Raw genomic sequence first — 22,115 nt, forward strand, 5'->3', positions numbered from 1 at the left:
CCGTGTCCTGCAGCAATGGGGGGTGGGGGGGGGGATGTGGCGTGAAGACCCCCCCCGAGTGGGAACACCCCGCTGCTCCGCGTGGGGCCCCCGTGGGGGTGTCACCCCCTCAGTGCTGCCCTGCACACGAACCCCCGGGGCTCGGTGGCACCGGGCGGGGGGTGGAACCCACACGGGACCGAATCGGGGGGGGCTCCGTGGGCTTCTCGGTGCCGTAACCTCGGCAGTTGTGGGGGGGAAGGGCAGGGAGAGGGGGGGCTGCGCCACCGGGACCCCCCCCACACCCCGACGGCCCCGGGATCTCCCTCCCGCCCTCCTTCCCGGGACCCCCCCACCGCCCCCGGGCTGGGATTGGCGGGGGCGGGGGCACGAGGCGGGGCCGGTCCGGTGGAGCCATGACGTCATCACCGCCGGACCGGCCCCGGACCCAGCCCCGCTCCCGGTCCGGGCCATGCCGTCCCCTACCCCACCGTAACCCCCCCGGTGAGTCCGACCGCACCGCGGCGGAAAGAGGGGGGGGCGGGGGGGCGGGCGGGACGGAGGGAGAGGAAGCGGCGGCGGCACCGGGAAGGGGGTGAGGGGAGGTCCCCGGGGAAGTGGGGCCGGGACCCACCGGGGGCACCGGCAGCCCCGTGGGGCGGAGGGGAAGGCACCGGGGGCACCGGAGTGGGGGGCGGGCGGCGGGGCCGGGGGTGCCCCGGGGGGAAAAGGCGTGGGGTACCCCCCAGCCTCCCCCGGGATGTCGCCGGTGCCCCCCGCTGTCCCCCCCCCGGTGCATCCCGGTTGTCCCCACTGAGTGGCCGCGATGTCCCTGGGCTGTTGTCCCCGGAACATCCCGCGTGTCCCCAGCGCATCCCGCGTGTCCCCGCTGTGTCCCCACCGCCCCCCGTTACACCCCAGGCTCCCCCCCGCTGGCTCCTGGCTGTCCCTGGGGTGTCCCCACTGTCCCCCATCCCACCCGCCAGGTCCCCACTGTCCCCCCTACATCCCGGCTGTCCCCCTGTGTGTCTCTGCTGTCCCCAACTGCATCCTGGATGACCCCCGGTGTCCCCACTGCATCCTGCCGTGTCCCTGGTGAGTCCCCTCTGTCCTCGACGTGTCCCCAGCACATCCCACGTGTCCCTGGTGCATCCCGCCTGTCCCCAAGGTGTCCCTGCTGTCCCCAGGGGCATCCTCGCTGTCCCCAGGGGCATCCTCGCTGTCCCCAGGCTGTCCCCAGCGTGTCCTGGTTTCCCCAGCACAGCAGTTTTGGGGACACTCGGCACTGTCACCCCCATGTCCCCAAGGCTCTGAAGGTTTGGGGGGGACACCCTGGCGTGGGACAGACCCAGGCCATGGTGGGGACAGTCCCCTGCCGCGCTGGCACGTGTGTCCCCACGGTCCTCAGCGTGGCCGCTACGAGTGGCAGCTGTCCTCGGCTTGGGGGGGGGGACAGACACACCAGGGGGGACACAAGGGCTGTGCTGGAGCCGCGTCCCCCTCCCCACAGGGACCCCGGGATGGGGGAGGGGACAGCAGCGCCGTCCATCTGTCGGGGCCCCCCCGGCTGTCCCCGCCGTGGGGCCTGGGGAGGAGACGGGGAGGGGGGGGGGGGGGGGGAAGAGGCCCGGGCTGCTCTTCCCCTCCAGACAGAGCCTCACTTCCCCCCCATTTCCCCCTCATTTCCCCCCCCCCACTTCCCCCCGTGACGCAGCGGGAGCCGCCGGACCCGGGGCCGCTTCCTGCACCGGGGGCAGCACCGGGAAGGGAGGGTGCGGGGGTCAGGGGGGGCCCCCCGGGTTTGTCACCTGGGACGGGGACAGCACGTGCGAGGTCCCGCCGTGTGCTCACGGTGCTGCGGACTTTGGGGGGGGGACGAGGGGAATGTCCCCCAGCCCCCCACCCCCTGTGTCCCCACGCTGCCACGCAGGGCTGGGGGAGGTGGGGGGCGGGGGGGGTCCCGGCGCTCCGGTGAATTTTGCCGCTCTCGTTGCGTTGGGGGGAGAGAAGGGGGCAGAGCCCGGTGCCCCCCGGTGCTCCCCCCCTTCTCCCGGTGGGGGACAGGGCTGAACGCCCCCCAACTCCCGGCCTCGACGCTTCCCCCCCCCCCCCTCAAACCCTCCCGTTATGTGTCCCCCCCCTCCCGGTTCTCCCCGTGCTGCCGAGGCCCCCACCGGGGGTTGCAGGGGGGAGGCCCCGGCCTGGGGGGGCACAGCACGGCTCCGCGCCCCGGGGTTCCTCCGGGGGGTCCCCAGGCTCCTGGGGGTCCCTTTCTTAAGGGTGCTGGGTGCCCCCTCGGGGGGGGGGGGGGCTCTCTCCGTGAGGTGCCCCGTACCCCCAGATCTGCCCGGTACCCCCGGGGGATGCCCGGTCCTTCCTCTCCCGGGATACCGGATGTCCCGGTGCCGCCTCTCCCCGGGGGTCCCCGGACCCCCCGTGCCGGTTTCCCGGTGCTCCCTGCCCGGGGCTGGCGCTGCCGGAGCCGGGTACCGGGGGCGGCGGTGGCGGCTCCTCCCCGGCCGCGGCGGGAAGGCGGAGCCGGGGCCGCCGCCGCCTCCCAACAATAGCGCGGCCGGGCCGGGCCGGGATGGAGCCGCCGCCACCGGGACCGGCCCCGGGACCGCGCTGAGCGAGGACGGGCGGAACCACCGGAGCCCCGGGAGTGAGTGCGCGGCGGGAGCGGGGAGGAGGACCGGTACCGGTGCTTGTGGCCGGTGCTCAGGGCCGGCCCCGGTTCCGGTGCGTACGGGGTGAGCGGTGGGGGAGGCACCGGGACCGGCACCGGCGGGGGGAGCAGCGGGGGAAGCGGGGTGTCCGGCACCGGGGTTAGAACCGGGGATTCGGCGTTTGCAGCCCGGGGGTCCTGTGCACCGGGAGCTGCGCATCCCGGGGCCGGTCCCGGTGGTTCTGCACGTTCCGGTGGAGCTGCGCATCCCGGTGCCCCCGGGCCCCTGCACACCCCGGGAAGGGACACGGGTGGCGGGGCTGCCGGGGGGGTCCCGGTGGCTCAGCCCCGGGGCTTCCCTGAGGCTCCATCGCGTCCCCCCTCCCCTGCTCAGGCCCTTTCTTCCCCCGCAGGTGACACCGCGGAGGGACAGGGCTGGGGACATCCCAGGCGAGGTGAGGGGAGTCCGGGCCACCCGGGGGGACAGCGGGCAGGGGGCAGTGGGGACCCTCCGGCCTTACGCGTGTCCCCCCGCAGCCAGCGATGTCGGAGAGCGTGGCCGAGACACCGGGGGACACGGGGGACACCCGGAGCCCCCTGGCACCGGGCGAGACGGGCACCAGCCAGGAGCTGCTGCAGCGGCTGCGGCAGCTGGAGGTACGGCCGGGCCACCGGGAACCGGGGCCACCAGGAGGCATCTGTGGCCACCAGAGATCAGGGCCACCAGGGTAGCTGTGGCCACCAGGCAGCGGTGGCCGTTGCCATCGTGCAACCCTGGCCACTGCGTCACCGTGGCTGATGCCACCGTGCAGCCGTGGCCACCGTGCAGCGGTGGCCGTTGTCACCTGGGTGGCCGTGCCACGGGGCCAGCAGCCCAGATGCCATGGTGGGGGGCAGCACTTCCCTGCTTTCTGTGAACCAGGGGGACAGCCCCGGCCCTCCACGTGTGGCCCTGGGACCCTCCTGGCAGAGGAAGGGTCCCATGGGTGCTGTAGCAGGGGGGGGGCATTCCAGGTGTCCCCTGTCCCCTGAGCTGTCCCCACTCTGTCCCCAGGCAGAGAACTCAGCCCTGGCCCAGGCCAACGAGAACCAACGGGAGACCTACGAGCGGTGTCTGGACGAGGTACCCGGGGACACACGTGTGGGACACGTGTGCATATGCGTGTGCTGGCGTGTGGGGCCACGCGTGCCCTCCCCCTCTTCCCCCCTCCCAAACCTCTCCTCTGCTCCCCAGGTTGCCAACCATGTCGTGCAGGCGCTGCTCAACCAGAAGGTGAGTGTGGAGGGGGTGTTGGGGGGCAGTGAGGGGGCTGGGGGGGCCTGGGTGCTGACACCCCCCACTTCCCCCAGGACCTGCGTGAGGAGTGCATCAAGCTGAAGAAACGGGTCTTCGACCTGGAGAGGCAGAACCAGGCACTCAGTGACCTTTTCCAGCAGAAGCTGCAGCTCTCGGCCGGGTCCTTGCCCCAGGTAGGGTCCGGGGGGGCTGTGTTGCTGTTTGGGGAGGGGGGGGGTCACAGTGCAGAACTCCCCCTCTCCCAAATCTGACCCCGATGTCTCCCCCCTCTCCAGCTGACGCTGCACCCGCTGCCAGTGTCCCCGGATGCCCCATCCAGCCCCCCACCAGGACCCACTGAGGACCCCCCCCATCTGCTGCCCCCCAGCCGCTGCATCCCCCCCCTCGAGGTGGGTACCGGGGTCTCCAAACCCCTTCTCTCGTGGTGTCCCCATCACCATCTGACCACATCGTGTCCCCATTCCCGACTCTGCTGTCCCCCACCCCTGACCTCCTCGTGTCTCTCTCTGTCCCCCTCCACCCATGGTGTCCCCGGGGGTGTCTCCCCCGCTCAGGGCAGGGCACCGTGGGGCTCAGCACCCTCTGCCCGTGGGGTGACAGCGCCCGCCCCCCACAGGTGACCCCCTTGGTGCCATCGGGCAGCCCCGGGCTCAGCCCGGGTGCCCCCCCCTTGGACGCCCTCTCCCCCTTCTTCAAGAAGAAAGCTCAGATCCTGGAGGTGCTGCGCAAGTTGGAGGAGACCGACCCCCTGCTGGGACCCCCCCCGGCCTCCCCCGGCTCCCCGGAGCCCTGTGCCCCCCCATCCTGGCCCCCCTGCCCGCTGCGGGGGTCCGGGGCTGCCGGGGGGTGGCGGGGGACGGAGGGCAGCCCCTGCTCCTCGCCGGAGGAGGTCGGACCCCCCCGGGGGACGCTGCTCAGCGCTTTGGCCGAGCGGCTGCTGCGGGGGGAGGGCGGGTACTGCCGGCGCAGCAGCGAAGCCCCCGGGGCCCCCCCCCGGCAGCGCCGCGGCGACCATCCCGCCTTCCTGGGGCTTTACCCCGAGGAGACCCCCGAGGTGGGGGGGGGGCTGACCCCGCTCTCTCCCGAGGGGGACGCCGACCCCCTGCCCTCCCCCCCGAAGGTGCTAAAACTGCCGGGGCCCCCCGGGGGGCTGCGCCTCAGCCCTCAGCTCCCCCGCGCCTCCCGCATTCCCTGCCGGGGGGGCAACCCCGAGGCTTCCCCGGGGCTCAGCCGCCGAACCTCCCCCGACGCCCCCCCGGAGCCCATCTCCCCCGAACCCCCCCTTCTCCCCCCACCACGCGCCTACGAGGCAGCCGAGCAGCTCCCGGGCCCCCCGGGACCCCCCGGCAGGGGGGAGCGAGCGGCCGCCTCCCCCCCCAGCACCCGTCGAGGCACGGGGGGCTCGGCCCCCTCCCGCCGGCCGGGCAAGAAGCCCCCCGAGCCGGGCTACCTGCCCTTCAAGGAGCGTCTGGCAGCCCTGGGCAAACTGCGGGGGGCTGAGGGCCCCCCCGGCCCGGGGCGGCCCGAGCGAGGTCCCCCCCGGGGGGGCTTGGGGGGCAGCCTGAAGCACCCCGAGCCGACGCACGGCGGGGAGCCCCTGGCCCGCTGCTACTCCTCCGGCTCCATGGGCGACCCCGGCAAAGCGGGGGGCAAGGGGCGACCGTCGGGCGGGCGGACCCCTCCCCGAGCCCCCCCGGCTCCCCCTGCCAAATCCCCCCGCAGCCCCCACGGCAGCCCCACCAAACTGCCCACCAAGACGGGCGCTGGCAAAGCCGGGACCCCGCGGGGCGAGGAGAACCCCAAAGCCTCGGGGGGACCCCGCAAAGCGCCGGCAGCCACCGAGACCCCCGGGTCGGGACCGAACCCCCCCCCCGCGTCGGGCACCGCCTCCAGCGGGCACTCGGCCATCGAGGAGAAGGTGATGAAGGGCATCGAGGAGAATGTGCTGCGGCTGCAGGGACAGGAGAGGGCACCGACCGGAGAAGCCAAGGGGAAGGGGGCGGGGGGCTTGGCCAGTTGGTTCGGGTTGCGGCGGAGTAAGCTGCCGGCTCTGAACCGACGCGGGGATGGCGGCCGAGGCCGGGATTGGGTCGGAACCCCGGCGCCGTTACGTCGGGAGGTGAAGTTGGCGGCTCGGAAGTTGGAAGCGGAGAGTTTGAACATCTCCAAGCTGATGGAGAAGGCGGAGGATCTGAGGAAAGCCCTGCGGGAGGAGCACGCGTTCCTGCAGGGGCTGGCGCTGGAGAAGGGGCGGCCACGAGGGTCCCCCCGGGGTCCCGGCCACCTCCCCGTCATCTACCAGGAGGTGACAGCCGAGACCTTCATGCAGCAGCTGCTCGACAGGTCGGTGGTGGCCGGGGAGGGGGAGGGAGGGTGGTGGGTGGCCCAGGGCCCGTGGGTGGTGGGTGGTGGGATGATGGGTGGCCCAGGGACCGTGGGTGGTGGGTGGTGGGATGATGGGGATGGTGGGTGGCCCAGGGCCCGTGGGTGGTGGGTGGTGGGGATGGTGGGTGGCCCAGGGCCCATGGGTGGTGGTGGGTGGCCCAGGGACCACGGGGAGGGGGCAGTGAGGGTGGTGGGTGGCTGTGGGGTGAGGGGCATGAGGATGATGGGTGGCCCAGGGCCCATGGGTGGTGGTGGGTAGTCCAGGGACCACGGGGAGGGGGCAGTGAGGGTGGTGGGTGGCCACGGGGCTGTGGGTGAGGGGTAGTGGGTGGCCCCGGGAGGGGGCTCTGAGGCCGGCAGGTGCCCACCCTGGCTGTCCCCAGGGTGGACGGGAAGGATGTCCCCTACGAGAGCCGCTTGGAGCACAAGCGGGAGCTCTGCGACCTCCGCCGGGTCCCCCCCGACACCAAAGACCCCCGGGGCTGCCGCCCCCCCCGCAACGGCATCGTGGGACACCTGCGGGACCCCCCCGACAAGGTGAGGACCCCCCCCGAGCCCCCCGAGCCCCAACGCCTGGCACCCCCTGGTGAGGGGGGGGTGTCCCGTGACCTCCCCTCCCCCCAGGTGCCCAACGTGGGTCTCCGGGAGGAGCTGCCCTCGGATGAGAGTTTGTCTGAGTCAGGGACATCGCAGCACTTTGCAGGTGAGGGGGGGGCGGGATGGGGGGGGCACGGGACGAATATGGTGGGGAGGGGGCGTGGGCTGGGGTGGAATAAGGTGGGGAGGGGGCCCAGGGATGGCTCTGACCCCTCCGCCGGTGCCAGCAGCTTGTGGGTCACTGACGAGGACGTTGGACAGCGGGATCGGGACCTTCCCCCCCCCGGATTATGGGGGGGTCCCCGCCAAGAGCACCCCCAAACCGCGGGCCCCCCCCCCTGACCAAAGTGCCGCGCAAGGCTCGGACGCTGGAGCGGGAGGTGCCCCACGCAGAGGAGCTGCTGGGGGGGGGCAAACACCGCAGCCCCCCCGCCTGCCGCCCCCCTGGGACCCCTGCCCCACACGGCCACCGTGCCGGGACACAAGGTGGGTGTCCCCACACCTCCCACCCCATCTCACTGTGTCCCACCCTGTCCCTCTGTGCCCTGTTGTGTCCCTGTGTCCCCCAGTCCCCCCCCACCGTGTCCCCCAGTCCCCCATTCCCCCCCCACCATGTCCCCCAGTCCCCCCCCACCATGTCCCTGTGTCCCCCAGTCCCCCCCTACCATGTCCCTGTGTCCCCCAGGGTCCCATCATGTCCCACTGTGTCTGTGTCCCACCCTGTCCCTCTGTGCCCTGTCATGTCCCCCAGCCCCCCCCCCCCACCGTGTCCCCCAGTCCCCCCCCACCATGTCCCCCAGTCCTGTCCCACTGTGTCCCTGTGTCCCCCAGGGTCCCATCATGTCCCACTGTGTCTGTGTCCCACCCTGTACCTCTGTGTCCCATCATGTCCCACCCTGTCCCTCCATGCCCCGTCGTGTCCCTGTGTCCCCCAGTCCCCCCCACCATGTCTCTGTGTCCCCCAGTGTCCCATCATGTCCCACTCTCCCTCTGTGTCCCACCACATCCTTCTGTGTCCCATCATGTCCCACCATGTTCCCTCTATGTTCCCTGTCCCCTAGGGTCCCATCATGTCCCATCCTGTCCTTCTGTGTCCCAGCAGGTCCCATCGTGTCCCATCAGGTCCCACCCCATCTCACCCTGACCTGCCATGTCCCCCCATGTCCCTCTATGTCCCACCATGTCCCATCGTGTCCCACCATGTCCCACAATGTCCCACCATATCCCTGTGTCCCACCGTGTTCCACCATGTCCCACCATGTCCCTGTGTCCCACAATGTCCCTGTGTCCCACAATGTCCCACAATGTCCCACCATGTCCCATACCCCCCCCCAATCCCACCATGCTGGGGGTTGTGTGTTCCCCTCTGAGGTCCCAAGGGCTCAGCACCCAGGGTGTGTGTGTGGGGGGGGTCAGGGTGGGGGTCTGCAGACCAGTGGTGACCCCCCTGCCCCCCCCCCCTTTGCCCCGCAGCCCCTGATGAGGACGGGGGGAGGCCACGACGGGTCCAGCAGAGCAAGAACTGGACCTTCCCCAACGCCAGAGCCTGCGGGGCCCCCGACCCCTTCCTCTGCCCCCCCGGGGGGCTGGAGGGGCTGCACCGCCCCACACTGGTAAGAGGGGGGGGCATGGAGGGAGAGGGGGGGCTGTGGGACCCCCCCTGTCACCCCTGGGGTGTCAGAGGAGGGAACGAGTTGAGGGGGGGGGGTGTCATAGGCAGCCCCCCCCTCACCCCTCAAATCCCTCCCCAGGCCCCCGTTTGCAGCCCGGGGGGACGTCGAGGGGGTTCCCCGGGGGCCCCCCCCCCGCTGCCCCCCACCCTGAGCGCCAGCAGCAGTCGGACCCCCAGCGCTTCGGATGTGGGGGAGGAGGGGAGCACGGAGGTCAGGTCCCAGGATGGGGGGGGACACGGCCCCCCCGGGTTGGAGCACTCCGAGTCCCTGAGCGATTCCCTCTATGACAGCCTCTCCTCCTGTGGCAGCCAGGGATGAGCCCCCCCTGAACCCCCCCCCCCCCCCGTGTTCATGTCTTCCACCCACACCCCAAAATCCTTCAGTCCCACTCTGGGGGTGCTCCAGGGTGTGTGTGGGGGGGTCCTGGTGCCCTTCCCCTCCCCTCCCCCCCCCCCCCCACGCCCCTCCACTCCTCCCAGGTCACTCCAATGGTGCTATTACCATGTACAGCCCCCACCTCTGGGTTTTTAACTCAATAAATGTTCCCCCCCCCCCCCTGTTTATTTATACACATTACTGCAGCCCCTGTTGTCTGTGTGCAGGGTTTGGGGGAGGGGGGGGAATGAAAACTTCAAGTTTGAGCAATTTATTGAATCATCCTGGTGTACAAAGAGGCAATGGGGGGGGAGCGGGAGGGAGCTCGGAATAAAATACAGTTGTGTGTTCCCCCCTCCTCCTGGCCCCCCCCCCCAGCCCCCATCCCAGCATTTCTTGGCACTAAAGGAGGCTCCAAGGTTGGGTTTGGCTTCTAGGGGGTCCCCACTGCCCCCCCCGGGCTGGTGGGGAGGGTCCTCACTGCCTGGGGGTGAGGGGGTGACCCCCAGGTCCCTGGGGAGAAACCCTGAGGGGAAGGGGAAGGGGAAGGGGAAGGGGGGGGACATGGGGCTGGGGGGGCTGTGGGGGTCGGGTAGGGGAGGGGTGGTGGCTGAAATCCAGCAGGATTTGTAAATTAGGGGGGTTTCTAATCAAATAAAAGCAAAAATGAGAGAAAAAAAAACCCCACAAGGTGAGAAAGCTCCTGGGCAGCGAGCGCTGGGACCTCTTTAATGTCCGGGAGAGGGGACAGGGACAAGGAGAGGGAGAAGGGACAGGGACAGGGATGGCTCCACCTCAGCCTGGAGCTGCTTCACTTCTTCTCCTTCTTCTTGTTCTGTAAGAGGAGATGGGTTTGGTCACTGCCAGGCCACCGAGGGGCAGGTTTGTGTCCCCTGGTTGTCCCCAAGGCATTGTCACCCACCTCGGTCATGCCCAGGATCATCAGGAGCTCCCGGAAGATGTTGACAAAATCGAGGAAGAGATCAACACAGTGCCTGTGGGGACAGGCTCAGGGTGAGAGCTGTCTGTGTGTGTGTGTCCCCTCCCCACCCCGTGTCCCCTCCCCGATGTCCCCAAACCCCCACCAGATGTAGTCCTTGTCCCCACTCTCTGCCTTCTCGATGATGAGCTGCGTGTCGAAGAGCACGAAGCCACACATGACCATCAGCCCCACGTAGAGGTTGGCCTGTGGGAGGGACAGGGGACATGAAATGGGGACAGCCAACCCTGGAGGGGGTTGGGAGTGTCACCGGGGTGAGGTGACATCCCTCTGTCCTCTGTGGGGGTCCTGCCACCCCCCCGTCAGGGGGTCTCACCGTGAAGATCCAAATGGAGCCCATGAAGACATTGATCAGGGAGGAGAGACAGATGAGAGTGAGGCCAGAGAGGAGGAAACCTGTGGGGACAGGGGAGGAGGGTGAGGCCTGGCCCTTTCCTGGGTGTCCCCCACCCATCCTGGGTGTCCCCCACCCATCCTGGGTGTCCCCTGGGTCCCTCCTCACCTCCCAGGTAGAGGAAGCTGCGGCGCCGGGCGTAGAGGGCACTGAGCGAGAAGCAGGAGAAGATGGTGGCAGTGCCCAGGAAGGCAGTGGGGATGATGCTAAGAGAGAGGAGAAGGGGGTGAGGAGGGTGCTGTGGGTGCTGTGGGGGGAGGAGGGGGCTTGGGGGGGTGCTGGGAGGCAGAAGGAGGCTGGGGGGTGTCTCACATCCTACCTGGGGTTGATGGAGATGCACATTTCCAGGATGGGTCCCAGGTTGATGCCTGGCAGGACAGAGCTGGGTGTTACCAAGGGGGTGGGTGCTGTCTCAGGGCATTTGTCCCCACTTCCCCAGGGTGTGGGGTCCCCAGGGGGAGGCTGGGGGTGTCCCCAGTGTCCCCTTTACCTGTCAGGAAGGCAAATCCAGCCAGCATTCCCAACCTCTTCTGCTCGGTGTCCCGGCTGTGCGGGGTGGCTGTCAGCCACACGATCAGCCCCAGGGCCCCCAGGCCGGTCAGGAGGCTGAACTGTGGGGAGGGAAAGAAGTGGGGGGCTTGGGGGAGAACAAAGAGGGGGGACACACACCCCTACAACCCCCCCAAAGCTCACCTGGAAGAGGTGGGTGACCACATTGACGTAAGCCCCCGCCGCTGCCACGAACATGCAGAGGGCAAAGCTGCCATAGACCCTCTTGAGGTGCTCCTGGGTGGAGGCTGAGCTGTGGGTGAGGTGGGGGGGGCGGTGAGGATGGTCAAACCCCCCCCCCCAGACCCCCAAACCCCCCCCCGGGGTGTTACTCACATGTGGGAGAACTTGAAGAGGGCGTCAAAGTTGATGGAGCGGTCGAAGACGTTCATGGTGCGGGGTTGGAGGGGCCCAACGGCCACTTTGAGGGCAACCTGAGGGAGGGGACATTGGGGAGGGGGTGTCAGGGGGGGGGACACACACCAGAACCCCCCTCCCGTGCTCCCCTTGGAGCTGAGGAGCTCCGGATCTGCCTGTCCCGGGGTGGGAGGTGGTGGGGAGGGACTGGAGCCCTCCTGGTGCCGCTGGTGCAAGCTCTGCCCGGGATTGCAAGACCCGAGGGGGGGGTGGGGGGGCCCTGGGGACACCCCCTGACCCCCCCCCCCAGGGTGCTGCCAGCAGCTGGAAAGTGTCTTTGTGCCAGAACATCATTAGTGACGGTGATGACGTCCCCAGAGGAGGCTCTGGCAGCGCCAAGATCCCTGCGGGGCCTCTTCCTCCTCCTCCTCCTCTTCCTCCTCCTCCTCCTCCTCTCACCGCCCCCCCCCCTTTGTCACTCCCCCCCCCTCCCGGTCCATCCGGCTCACCCGGTTCTGTTAATTTTGGCACCTGCCAGAACCCAACCAGCCCGGCCAGTGCCACAAAATCCCTGTCCCTGTCCCCAAGGGGCACTGCCCGAGGGGGACATCGGTCATGGGGTGTCCCCTCCCCCCCCCCCCGCCCTCTTCCCCCCCCGCCCCAGGAATGGTCGCCAAGGTTCTACTGGGTTTGTCCTGGCGCTGGGACAGTGAGAAACGGGTTTGTCACCAGGATGGTGACAACGGGGGTGGCAGAGGCCGGGGGTGGTGGCACAAAGTGACGGGGAAGCAGCCCCCACCCCACGGGGGGGGCAGAGGGGAGGGGGGGGGGGTGACAGCCCGGTCCCGGGGACAGCCCGGTCCCGGTTCCATCCGGCAGAACCCGTCCTCCCCGTGGAGACAAGAGCCACTCACTGGGCCCCGGTTCCGACGGACCGAACCCCAGGGGGTGTGTTTGGGTTCGGTAAAGGGGGGGTGGTTCGGGGGGGGGCGGGGAGGGGTGTTTTTCCGGGTCCTTCTCGGCACCGGGGGCTGCGGCAGCGCTGGAACCGTTTCGGTTTCGTTGGTGACGTCCCCGGTTGGTGGCCCGAGCGCTGGCGTCAATGGGTAACCGGGAGGTGGCTCCTGGGCGACCTTTACCCACCCCCCCCCCGCAACCCCCCCGCAACGGCTCCGCAACCGCGGGCACCTCCCAGGGGACCCCTCCGGACCCCCCCCCCCCCCTCCTTGGGAGCCCCCATAGGAATAAAAAAGGGGGGAGAGGGGCGGCCCCGCGTCACCTCCCCCCCCTCCATGGGCCTGGTGGAAAAAAGGCGGGGGGGGGATTGAGCTGCCCAGACCGGGACCCCCCCGGGGAGAGGCCTTAAGGGGGGGGGGGGGACGACAAGAGCCACCGCGCCCCCCCCAGGATGAGGCTTTGGGGGGAGCAGGGGACATCGGGGCCCCCCCCAGGGTGAGGCCTTGGGGGGCTGCCCAGGACGGGCCCCCCCGGGGTGAGGCTCTGGGGGGTGCTGGGGGCTGCCCAGGCCCCCCCCCCCCCGCCGGTCCGAGCCGCCCCCGCCGCTCGGGGCCCCCCCGGCCGGGCCCCCCCCGCCGCCCCCTCACCTGCGCCGCGCTCCGCGTCCGTGCTGGGCCTCGAGCGCTCCCCACTGCGCCACGCCCTCGCCGCTGATTGGCCGGCTCCACGCAAAGGCCCGCCCCCCGCCTCTTCCCATTGGTCCGCCCACACCGTACAGGCAGAGGAGGGGAGGGCCGCTGCCGCCTCTCATTGGTCACCGAGCCGCGCCCGAACGCCGCCATTGGCCGAGCGCTCCCCCTCCTCCGCACGGGAGCTCGACGCTCATTGGTCATCGAGGTAGCGGCCCGACCAATCGGCTCCTCCCGCTCGCTCCCTGCCCTTGGGCGCCCCCCGGTGGCGCGGCCAAGCTGGAGAGCGCCCCCTGGCGGCTCCGCTGCGGGCGGGGCGGGGCGGGGCGGGACCGGGCGGGACCGGAGGCGGTGGCGGCGGCCGAACCAGACGGGCTGAGCCTCCCCCGCCGCCCCCCGGTGCCTGGGCCGGGGATGGGGAACGTGGAGAGCGCGGATGGGGAAGTGCTGTCCCGGGGCCCGGGAACGGTGGCGGCCCCGGGAGGAACGGGGCTGCTCGCCCCGGGCAAGATGCCGATGCCGGAGCCCTGCGAGTTGGAGGAACGGTTCGCTTTGGTGTTGGTGAGAGAACGACCCCCGCCGCGGCCCCCGCCCGTTCCCGCTGTCCCCGTCCGGTTCTTCGGGCGCACTCCCGGTGCGCTCCCCCCGTGCTCCGTTTGCTGCTCCCGCTGCGCCTCCGGCGGGTCGCGCCGCGTTCTCTCCGTCTGCCCCTACCCGGGACCCCTCCCGGTTCGCCCTCCCGGGCCGGACGCGCCCCTCCGCCGCGCTCCCCTCCCAGCGTCCGGTGGATGAGCACCGGGCGGGGACGGTACCGGCGCCCGGGGGAACCGGGGGCGGGCAGGGAGCGCCGGTGCCCGCGGGGATGGGCAGCGTCCGCGGGCGGCCCCGGGGGAAGCCGTCCCGGGACAGCCCCGGGGGGTGACGCCATTCCCGGATCACCGAGGGGGGGACCGTCGTTCTCGGGACTCTTTGAACCGGGAAGATCCCGTGGAGGCGAGGGACGGGGCTGAGCCCCGGGTCCCCGTGGGCGCGGTGTTCCCATGGGCGCGGGCGCCCCGGTCCGTTGTCACCGCCGGGGCGGTGTCCTTCCCGCAGCCGTGACCCCTGCCGTCCCGTTACCGGGACCGTGTCTGGGCAGTGACCCCGTCCCCACCCCGTGCCCCCGGACCACCGGTGCCGTGGCGGCCACGGCGTCCGGCTCCGGACACAGCGGGGTGGCCCGGTGACCCCTCCGGGGTGATTTTTGGTGGCGAGGGGACACACACACCAACCGGGACAGCGGTACCGGGTGACACCGGGGCACACGACCCCCGGTACCGCCGTCCCGGTGGTGGTCGGAGCCAACGGAAGCGGCATCCGGGCAGGAAATACCGAACGTGGCCCCGGGGGGGTTCGGGCAGATTGAATCAGAGGGGAACGGGGGACATCGGTACCGGGCGGGGGGGGCATCGGTACCCCCGGTGTGGGACTGTCCCGCCGGTGCTGGCCCGCGGGGCGTTATTCGTCGCCGCATCCCACGCGGGGCCGGTGACGGGGGGGACGTGGGACGCATCCTGCCGGGTGACGGTGACACCGAGGGGGGAGGATTTGGGGGAAGGATTTTGGGTGCCCCCCCCCCCGGTGCCGCCCCCCTAAAAATCCGTTTCCTCCGCTGCCCCCGGTGTCGGAAAATGTTTGATCCCGGGGCTCCGGTGGCCCCCGAGCGGGTCCTCAACCCCCGGGGTGGTCTCTAACCCCGGTAGCCCCGGTGCTTGGGAGCGCGGGGGGGTTGGGTTTGGGGAGGGGTCGCTCATCCGGAGGGTGTTTGGGGGGGTCCCCAGTGGGGTGCGGCGGTGGCGGAGGAAGCGCCCGACCGGGAGCGGCACAAAGGCAGGAAACGGAGCGGCGGGAACCGGGAGCGAGGGCGGCTGCGCTTCAACACCCCCCACACACACTCCCAGCTCCGGTGCCTCCCGGGTGTCTCCCCCGGGGCTTTGCCATCGGTGTCCGGTTAACCGGGGGGGAAGGGAGACGCCGCCCCCGGGGGAATTTTGGGGTTTTTTGGGGGGGTCCCCGTCCTGGCGGTGACGTCCCCGGTCCTGTGGGATTGGTTCCCTCGCCGGGGGGGGGGGCACAGCCTCGCCCAGGCGCTGTCCCGGTTTCCTGCCGGGATGACCGGGGGGGATAATTATAGCTGCGGCGGTGGTGGCACCTCCCGGCAGCTCCTGTCACCGGGGTGGCTTTGCCGGACGAGGTGGCATCTCCCAGGGGGGTGGTGTGGCCACCGGGGGTGGCATCACCCACCGAGGTGGCATCACCCAGTGGGTGCCATCTCCCTCCCTGGCAGCCCCGTGCCCTCCGGGCCACCCACCATCCTCAGCTTTCCCCGTGACATCCCACTCGTGTTCCTGGTGATGTCCCCACTGTCCCCGGTGTCCCCGCCGCGGTCGGGGCGCTGCGGTCGGCGGTGGGAAGTGGGTGCAGACAGGAAGGACACGGTGGTGACAAAGAGATTCGGTGCTGCCGGTGGCTGGCACGATGGTGGCACTGATGTCCCCACGCCACACGGGTGGCCCTGTGCCCACCCGTGACCCCCACAGCAAGCCACGGGGCTGGGAGCCATTTGGAGGCAGGGAGGGGACACCCTGGCCGTGCCACGGGGCTGGGGGCCACCGGGGGGGACCTTGGCCTCGCTGTGTGGCCTAGAGGCACTTGGGGGGCAGTGTCCCCGTTGTCCCCAAGGGTGACAGCCCCCCTCTGCCCCCCACCCAGAGCTCCATGAACCTCCCCCCGGATAAAGCCCGGCTCCTGCGGCAATACGACAACGAGAAGAAGTGGGACCTCATCTGTGACCAGGTTGGGAGGCCCGGGGGGGGGGGTCCTGGAGGGGTGGGGACTCTGTGCTCTTGTGCCCGTGTCACCGAGTCCCCTCCCCTTCCGTGTTGTCACCCTCCCCGTCCCCAGGAGCGGTTCCAGGTGAAGAGCCCCCCCCACGCCTACATCCAAAAACTGCGCAGCTTTCTGGAGCCCGGGGTCACCAGGAAGGTGAGGGGGGGGGGGGAAGGGGGTTCCGGGGGGGTGAGCACAGAGGGGGGGGGGGTGGCTCAGCACCCACTTTGCCCCCAGAAATTCCGGAGGAGGGTGCAGGAGTCAACCAAGGTGCTGCGAGAGCTGGAGATCAGCCTGAGGACCAACCACATCGGGTGAGCACCGGGACCCTGGGGGGTCCCGGAGGGGGACACAGGGTCCTAGAGGGGGGGACAGAGGGTCCCGGGGAATGTCACAAAGTCCCGAGTGGGGGAGGGGGTTGTCACAGAGTCCCAGCAGTAGCCCCACGGCACCGGCATCCGGTGGAGGAGATGGAGTGACCCGAGGCTCGGGAATGTCACCGGGGATGTCACCGGTGGCGTGGCCGAGCCCGGGTCACCTCCTGCACGTGCCCCATCGCCGGCCCCACCGCGCCTGCCCCGTCGGCGGTTTCCACCCCAAAATAGCAGCAACCGGAGACAGGAAAGGGGCCGGGGGCAGGAAAGGGGCGGCCGCCCCCCACCCCCCCCGGCCCCCTCTGCTGCTCCACTCAGCACCCCCGGCTGCGGGCAGCGGGACGGGGAGAGGGACGGGGGAACCCCCCCCCCACCCTGCAACCCCCCCCATCCCTTCACCCCGCGGCACATCTCTGCTGGACACCTCCCCCAACCCCCCCACCCCAGGGTTCCCAGGACGGGGAGGGGCACCCCCAGCACCCAGCCCCCTCCACCATGGGTGCCCAGGATGGGGGGGCACAGCCCCAGCCCCCACCTCAGGGCCACCCCGACCCCACCCCCCCGTACCCCTCACCCCAGGATGCTCCGGATGGGGGGCGCTGCCCCAGCACCCACCTTTGGGCACCCTGAGTAGCCCCCCCGGAGCACCCACGCCGGGGGGCTCAGCCGCAGCCCCCAGCCCGCTTCCCCGCCTCCCTCCCCGCCCTCCCTGCCCTGCAGCCGGCAGATAAACCCGCCCCGGGGGCTGGCCCCGCCGATAACCGGGGGGCTGCAACCGCCACCGGAGCCCCGGGACACCGGGCCGGGGGTCCTTATGGTGGTGGGGGGGGAGTTTTCGTCTTAGAGGAAGGGGTCCTGATGGGTGCTGGGTGCTATAGGTGGGTGCGGGAGTTCCTCAACGATGAGAACAAGGGGTTGGACGTGCTGGTGAACTACCTGTCCTTCGCCCAGTGTGCTGTCATGTGAGTGGGGACACGGGGGTCCTGGAGGTGCTGGGGGGTCCCTGGGGTGGCTGGGGTCCTGCGTTTAGGAGGGTTCCGGGGCCCCCCCCGGCAGGTCCGGGCTGGGGACAGGGACGTTTTGTTGACACCGGGGCAGCCCAGGGGGACACGGGGACCTGGGGGGTGCTGGATCCCCCCTCCTGCCCACCTGGGGTGGGGAACAAGGGGTTCTGGTGCCACTTTTGGGGTGATGAACCCCACTTCTGTTACTTGGGCTTGGGACAGGGGTTCTGGTGCCACTTTTGGGTGCTCAACCACCCTTCTGTCCCTTGGTTTGGGGACAGGGGTTCTGGTGCCACTGGACAGGGTTCTGGTGCCACTTTTGAAGTGTTCAACCCCACTTGTGTCACTTGGGCTGGGGACAGGGGTTCTGGTGCTACTTTTGGGTGCTCAACCACCCTTCTGTCCCTTGGTTTGGGGACAGGGGTTCTGCTGCCACTGGGACAAGTGTTTTAGTGCTACTTTTGGGGTGCTCAACCCCCCTCCTGTCCCTCGGGCTGTGTCCAGGAGTCCCGCTGTCCCCCTCTCTCCCCTCTCCCCCTTTCTGCTGCCCACCCGCTTCCTCGCTTGCCGTGGTGGCTGCTCCGTGTGCCCCCTCCCCACGTGTCCCCCCCCCATCCCCCATCCCCGCCGTGTCCCCAGGTTGGATTTTGAGGGCCTGGATGGTGGTGAGGACGGCGCCCTGGAGAAGCTGCGGGGCTGGAGCCGCTCCAATCGAGGACCTGCAGCCCCCCAGCACCCTGCCCGGCCCCTTCACCCGCTCTGCCCGCCAGAACGCCCTACGGTACGTGCCCCCCACCCAGGGGGCTGCAGGGGGGGATCCCCACTGCTCCCGTGGCTCTGGTGGGGACACGGGGCCGTGTGCTGCCACGGCTCTGCCACCCCCAGTGCCACCCTGCCATGGTGTACGTTGCTCCCAGTGCCACCCTGCCGTGGCTCTGCCACCCCCAGTGCCACCCTGCCATGGCTCTGCCACCCCCAGTGCCACCCTGCCATGGTGTACATCACTCCCAGTGCCACCCTGCCGTGGCTGTGCCATTCTCAGTGCCACCCTGCCGTGGGCTGTGCCACTGCCATCCTGCTCTGGCTGTGTCACCCTGCCACAGCTGTCCCATCCTCAGTGCCACCACACCCCGTGCCAAGCACCCTCCTGCCGTGCCGTGTGCCCCGTGCCAGCGCTGTCCCATGCCGTGGCACACGTCCCCCACCTGCCCCACGGTGCTCCCCCGAGTCCCCCAGCTCTGCCCTACCCCCCGGTGTGGCCGATGCCACCGGTGCCACCGGTGCCCACCCCGTCCTGCCGCTCTGCAGCCGTCTCTGTCCCCCCTGTCCCCTCCGCCTGTGCTCACCCCCGTTCTGACTCTACCCCATCCGGGGGTAACGCGGCCCCATCTCTGCTTCCAGGCCCGGGCCCCCCCCTTTCTGGCTGCGCTCTCTTTCTCTCTCCTCCTCGCCTGCCCCCCCGGTAAGTACCGGGGACCGGGACCGGGCACTGGCGGTGGCTTCGCTCCGCCTCTCCGCAGCTCCTGTCCCTCTCTCACCGCTTCTCTCTTGCCTTTCCCAACCCCCCCTCTTTCTGTCCACACCCTGATCTCCACACCCACCCCACCCCCCTCCCACCTTTTTCCCGGGCGGGTGCAGCCCCGGTGGGGAGGAGGTCCCGCTGACCCGTGCCCGGTGTCCCCCCAGCTCGGGGACCCTGCCCAGCCGCAGGGCGCTGAAAAACTCCCGCTGGTGAGCCAGAAGGGACGATGTCCACACTCTGCATCATGTGTCTGAGGGCCATCATGAACTACCAGGTATGGCCACCCCACGGGGAGTGGGGGGACACCCACCTCCCGCTGCTGCCGGTGCCACCAACGCCGTCCCCACGCTGTCCCCGCAGTACGGCTTCAACCTGGTGATGTCCCACCCCCACGCCGTCAACGAGATCGCCCTCAGCCTCAATAATAAGAACCCGCGGTAAGGGGAGGGGTTCCGTGGCCTGGGGAGGGGTCCCCGGTGCCAGCCGGGTTGTGACAGTGACAGTGAGAGTGACAGTGACAGTGAGAGTGCTGCTGTTGCCCCCCTCAGGACGAAGGCGCTGGTGCTGGAGCTGCTGGCAGCCCGTCTGCCTGGTGAGGGGGGGCCACGAAATCATCCTGGCTGCCTTCGACAACTTCAAGGAGGTACCGGGGGGAGCAGGGAGGGGCTGGGGGCACCGGGATCAGGCTGGGATGGAGGAGAAGGACCTGGAAGAACCGGGGACACCAGAACCGGGATGGGATGGGGGCACCAGGACTGGGCTGGGATGAGGATCAGGATCTGGAGGAACTGGGGACTCCAGAACTGGAATGGGGACACCAGGACTGGGCTGGGATGAGAGTCAGGATCTGGAGGAACTGGGGACACCAGAACCGGGATGGGGACAACAGGACTGGGCTGGGATGAGGATCAGGATTGGATTGAGAAGCAGGATCTGGAGGAACTGGGGACTCCAGAACTGGGATGGGATGGGGATGCCAGGGACTGGGCTTGGAGAGGATCAGGATTGGATTGAGGATCAGGATCTGGAGGAACTGGGGATACCAGGATGGGGCTGGGATGGGGACACCAGGACTGGTATAGGATGAGGATCAGGACTGGACTGAGGAGCAGGATCTGGAGGAACCGGGGACTCCAGGGCCAGACTGGGATGGGGATCAGGGAGGCCAGGAGCTGGGGGGGATCGGGGAGGATGATCCAGGCTGGGACGGGGACAATGGGGACAGCAGGACCAGGCTGAGCTTAGGGGTCTGGAGCGAGGGCCCGGGGGCTCGGGGAGGGGGGGTGCAGGTCGGGTTAACCCCTTGGCTGCCGCTCAGGTCTGCAAGGAGCAGCACCGCTTCGAGAGGCTGATGGATTACTTCCGCAACGAGGACAGCAGCATCGACTTCATGGTGGGACACGGAGCCCGGGCCGGGGTCTGTGGGGGGGCAGAGGGTGCTGGGGGGGTGTCTGGCGGTGACCCCACCCCCTCCTGCAGGTCGCCTGCATGCAGTTCATCAACATCGTGGTGCACTCGGTGGAGGACATGAACTTCCGCGTCCATCTCCAGTACGAGTTCACCAAGCTGGGGCTGGAGGAGTTCCTGCAGGTATGGGGTGAGGGGAGGGTTCGGGGGGGGGTGGGTGGGGGCGCACCCCGAGGACCAAGCCCCCTCCCCAAACCCCTGACGCTGCCCCCGTGCCCATAGAAGTCGAGGCACACGGAGAGTGAGAAGCTGCAGGTGCAGATCCAGGCGTACCTGGACAACGTCTTCGATGTTGGGGGACTTCTGGAGGACGCTGAGACCAAGAACGTGGCCCTGGAGAAGGTGGAGGAGCTGGAGGAGCATCTGTCCCACGTACGTCAGCGGGGGGGGGGACACGGGGACGCTCCTCACCAGGTCCCGGGGGATCCCCTCCCGGGGTCTGGCGATGCCCCTGGGGGTGGTCGGTGGTGATGAGGGCGGGGGGGTGGTCCCCGAGCTGGTGTCACCTCCGTGTCGCCCCCACAGCTGACGGAGAAGCTGCTGGGACCTGGAGAACGAGAACATGATGAGGGTGGCAGAGCTGGAGAAGCAGCTGCTGCAGCGGGAGAAGGAGCTGGAGGTGATGAAGGTGCGTGGGGTGAGGGGTCCTGGGGTGGGGTAGGGGGGGAAGTGAGGAGGGGTCCTGACCCGCCCCGAGCCCCGAGCCCCCGGGTCTGACGCTCGGTGTCCCCAGGAGACCTTCGAGCACACGAGCCACCAGGTGCACACGCTGCGGCGGATGATCCAGGAGAAGGACGAAGCGTTCCGCAAGCGCTACGGCTCCGAGCCCCTCCCCGCCCCGGGGGTTGAGCTCCCTCCCCAACCCGAGCCTCAGCCCCCGGAGGAGGCCCTGAGGGTCCCCCCGTTACCCCCCCCGCGGAGGTTGCGCCTCCCCCGCCCCCCCCGCCGCCCCCCCCTGCCGCCCCCTGCCCCCCCGCTCCCAGGTGAGGATGAGGAAGGGTCCCCAAAACTGCAGTACCCCAGAGATGGGGGGAATGACCCCCAAAACCTGGGGTCACTCCTGAGGCTTGAGGGGTCCCCCAAAACTACTCCCCCCCCCCCCTTGCCCTCCAGCTGGGACACGGTGTCACCCTCTTTTTTTCCCTTGGCAGGGAAGTGTCCCCCCGCCCCCCCACTGCCGGGGCTTCGCCCTCCATCGCCCTCACAGTCGGATTGTCGGGTAAGTGGGACCCTGGGGGACCCTGGGGACAAGGACAGAGAGGGCAGGGAGACCCTGGGGACAGGGAGACCCCGGGGAAAGGGACAGGGAGGGCAGGGGGACCCTGTGGGGAGGGGGGACTTCGGGGACAGGGTGGGCAGAGGGACTATGGGGACAGGGAGAGGGACAAGGAGGGCAGGGGGTCCCTGGGGGCAGGGACAGAGAGGGCAGGGAGACCCTGGGGACAGGGAGACCCTGGGGAAAGGGACAAGGAGGGCAGGGGGTCCCTGGGGGCAGGGACTGGGACAAGGAGGGCAGGGAGACCCTGGGGAAAGGGACAAGGAGGGCAGGGGGTCCCTGGGGGCAGGGACTGGGACAAGGAGGGCAGGGAGACCATGGAGATGCGGACAAAGCCTGGGAATAGGATGAGGGTGCCTGGCAGGCACCGTGGGGTCAGGGCTGCAGTGGCCACGGGATGGGTGAGGGACCACGGCACAGGGATGAGGTGACCCAGGGGATGGGGTGACTCAGGGGATGGGGTGACCCAGAGGATGGGGTGACCCAGAGGATGGGGTGACTCAGGGGATGGGGTGGCCCGGGGGATGGGGTGACCCAGGGGATGGGGTGACTCAGGGGATGGGGTGACCCAGGGGACGGGGTGACCCAGGGGACGGGGTGACCCGGGGGATGGGGTGACCCAGGGGACGGTGACAACCTGGAGACCAGTGCACGGGGCTTGGGGTGGCTGCGGGTGGGCAGAGGAGA

The 22,115-nt window shown here is 70.0% G+C and overlaps 3 protein-coding genes across 4 annotated transcripts; 2 read left to right on the forward strand and 1 right to left on the reverse strand.

The window, feature by feature from the left end:
• Nucleotides 1-1,730: 1,730 nt before the first annotated feature.
• NCKAP5L (NCK associated protein 5 like) lies at nt 1,731-9,169 on the forward strand. Its single transcript, XM_071732637.1, is given in 15 exon segments — nt 1,731-2,519; nt 2,521-2,718; nt 3,058-3,099; nt 3,182-3,301; nt 3,699-3,767; nt 3,879-3,917; nt 3,995-4,114; nt 4,217-4,330; nt 4,558-6,284; nt 6,710-6,863; nt 6,951-7,029; nt 7,154-7,262; nt 7,264-7,409; nt 8,397-8,536; nt 8,675-9,169. Coding segments are annotated over 15 exon segments (3,474 nt in total). The 5' UTR covers nt 1,731-2,342; the 3' UTR covers nt 8,915-9,169.
• Nucleotides 9,170-9,672: 503 nt separating this feature from the next.
• On the reverse strand, nt 9,673-12,987 carry TMBIM6 (transmembrane BAX inhibitor motif containing 6). Of its 2 annotated transcripts, XM_071732636.1 has the most exons (11): nt 12,876-12,893; nt 12,297-12,364; nt 11,251-11,348; nt 11,059-11,167; nt 10,856-10,976; nt 10,685-10,733; nt 10,474-10,571; nt 10,288-10,367; nt 10,057-10,157; nt 9,894-9,966; nt 9,673-9,806 (listed from the first exon to the last, which is right to left on the reverse strand). In XM_071732636.1, the coding sequence occupies exons 3-11, from the start codon at nt 11,304-11,306 to the stop codon at nt 9,783-9,785; spliced, it is 711 nt and encodes a 236-aa protein (XP_071588737.1). In that variant the 5' UTR covers nt 11,307-11,348; nt 12,297-12,364; nt 12,876-12,893; the 3' UTR covers nt 9,673-9,782. The 2 variants fall into 2 exon arrangements, with proteins under 2 accessions (XP_071588737.1, XP_071588736.1); XM_071732635.1 differs by lacking the exon at nt 12,297-12,364 and having other exon boundaries at nt 12,876-12,987.
• Nucleotides 12,988-13,283: 296 nt separating this feature from the next.
• FMNL3 (formin like 3) lies at nt 13,284-21,371 on the forward strand (the record flags this gene model as incomplete). The annotated part of the gene is given in 20 exon segments (XM_071732629.1): nt 13,284-13,478; nt 15,669-15,752; nt 15,861-15,941; nt 16,023-16,099; nt 17,038-17,121; nt 17,803-17,872; nt 17,874-17,944; nt 18,850-18,919; nt 18,921-18,959; nt 19,046-19,122; nt 19,234-19,267; nt 19,269-19,328; nt 20,004-20,078; nt 20,165-20,275; nt 20,375-20,524; nt 20,678-20,695; nt 20,697-20,780; nt 20,886-21,135; nt 21,304-21,333; nt 21,336-21,371. Coding segments are annotated over 20 exon segments (1,648 nt in total), but the record flags the coding sequence as incomplete, so codon positions are not given.
• Between the last annotated feature and the right edge of the window lie 744 nt (nt 21,372-22,115).

This window comes from Heliangelus exortis, unplaced genomic scaffold (assembly GCF_036169615.1).
Source record: "Heliangelus exortis unplaced genomic scaffold, bHelExo1.hap1 Scaffold_278, whole genome shotgun sequence".
Classification (NCBI taxonomy): domain Eukaryota; kingdom Metazoa; phylum Chordata; class Aves; order Apodiformes; family Trochilidae; genus Heliangelus; species Heliangelus exortis.

Bases quoted from the DNA above. Each gene is read 5' to 3' on its own strand.
- TMBIM6 (XM_071732635.1), bottom strand. From the start codon at position 11,306: ATGAACGTCTTCGACCGCTCCATCAACTTTGACGCCCTCTTCAAGTTC. The intron at 9,967-10,056 runs GTGGGGGTTTGG...CTGTCCCCACAG, and splicing joins GGGGACAAGGACTACATCTG to GCACTGTGTTGATCTCTTCC. The intron at 9,807-9,893 runs GTGGGTGACAAT...CTCCTCTTACAG, and splicing joins TGATCCTGGGCATGACCGAG to AACAAGAAGAAGGAGAAGAA.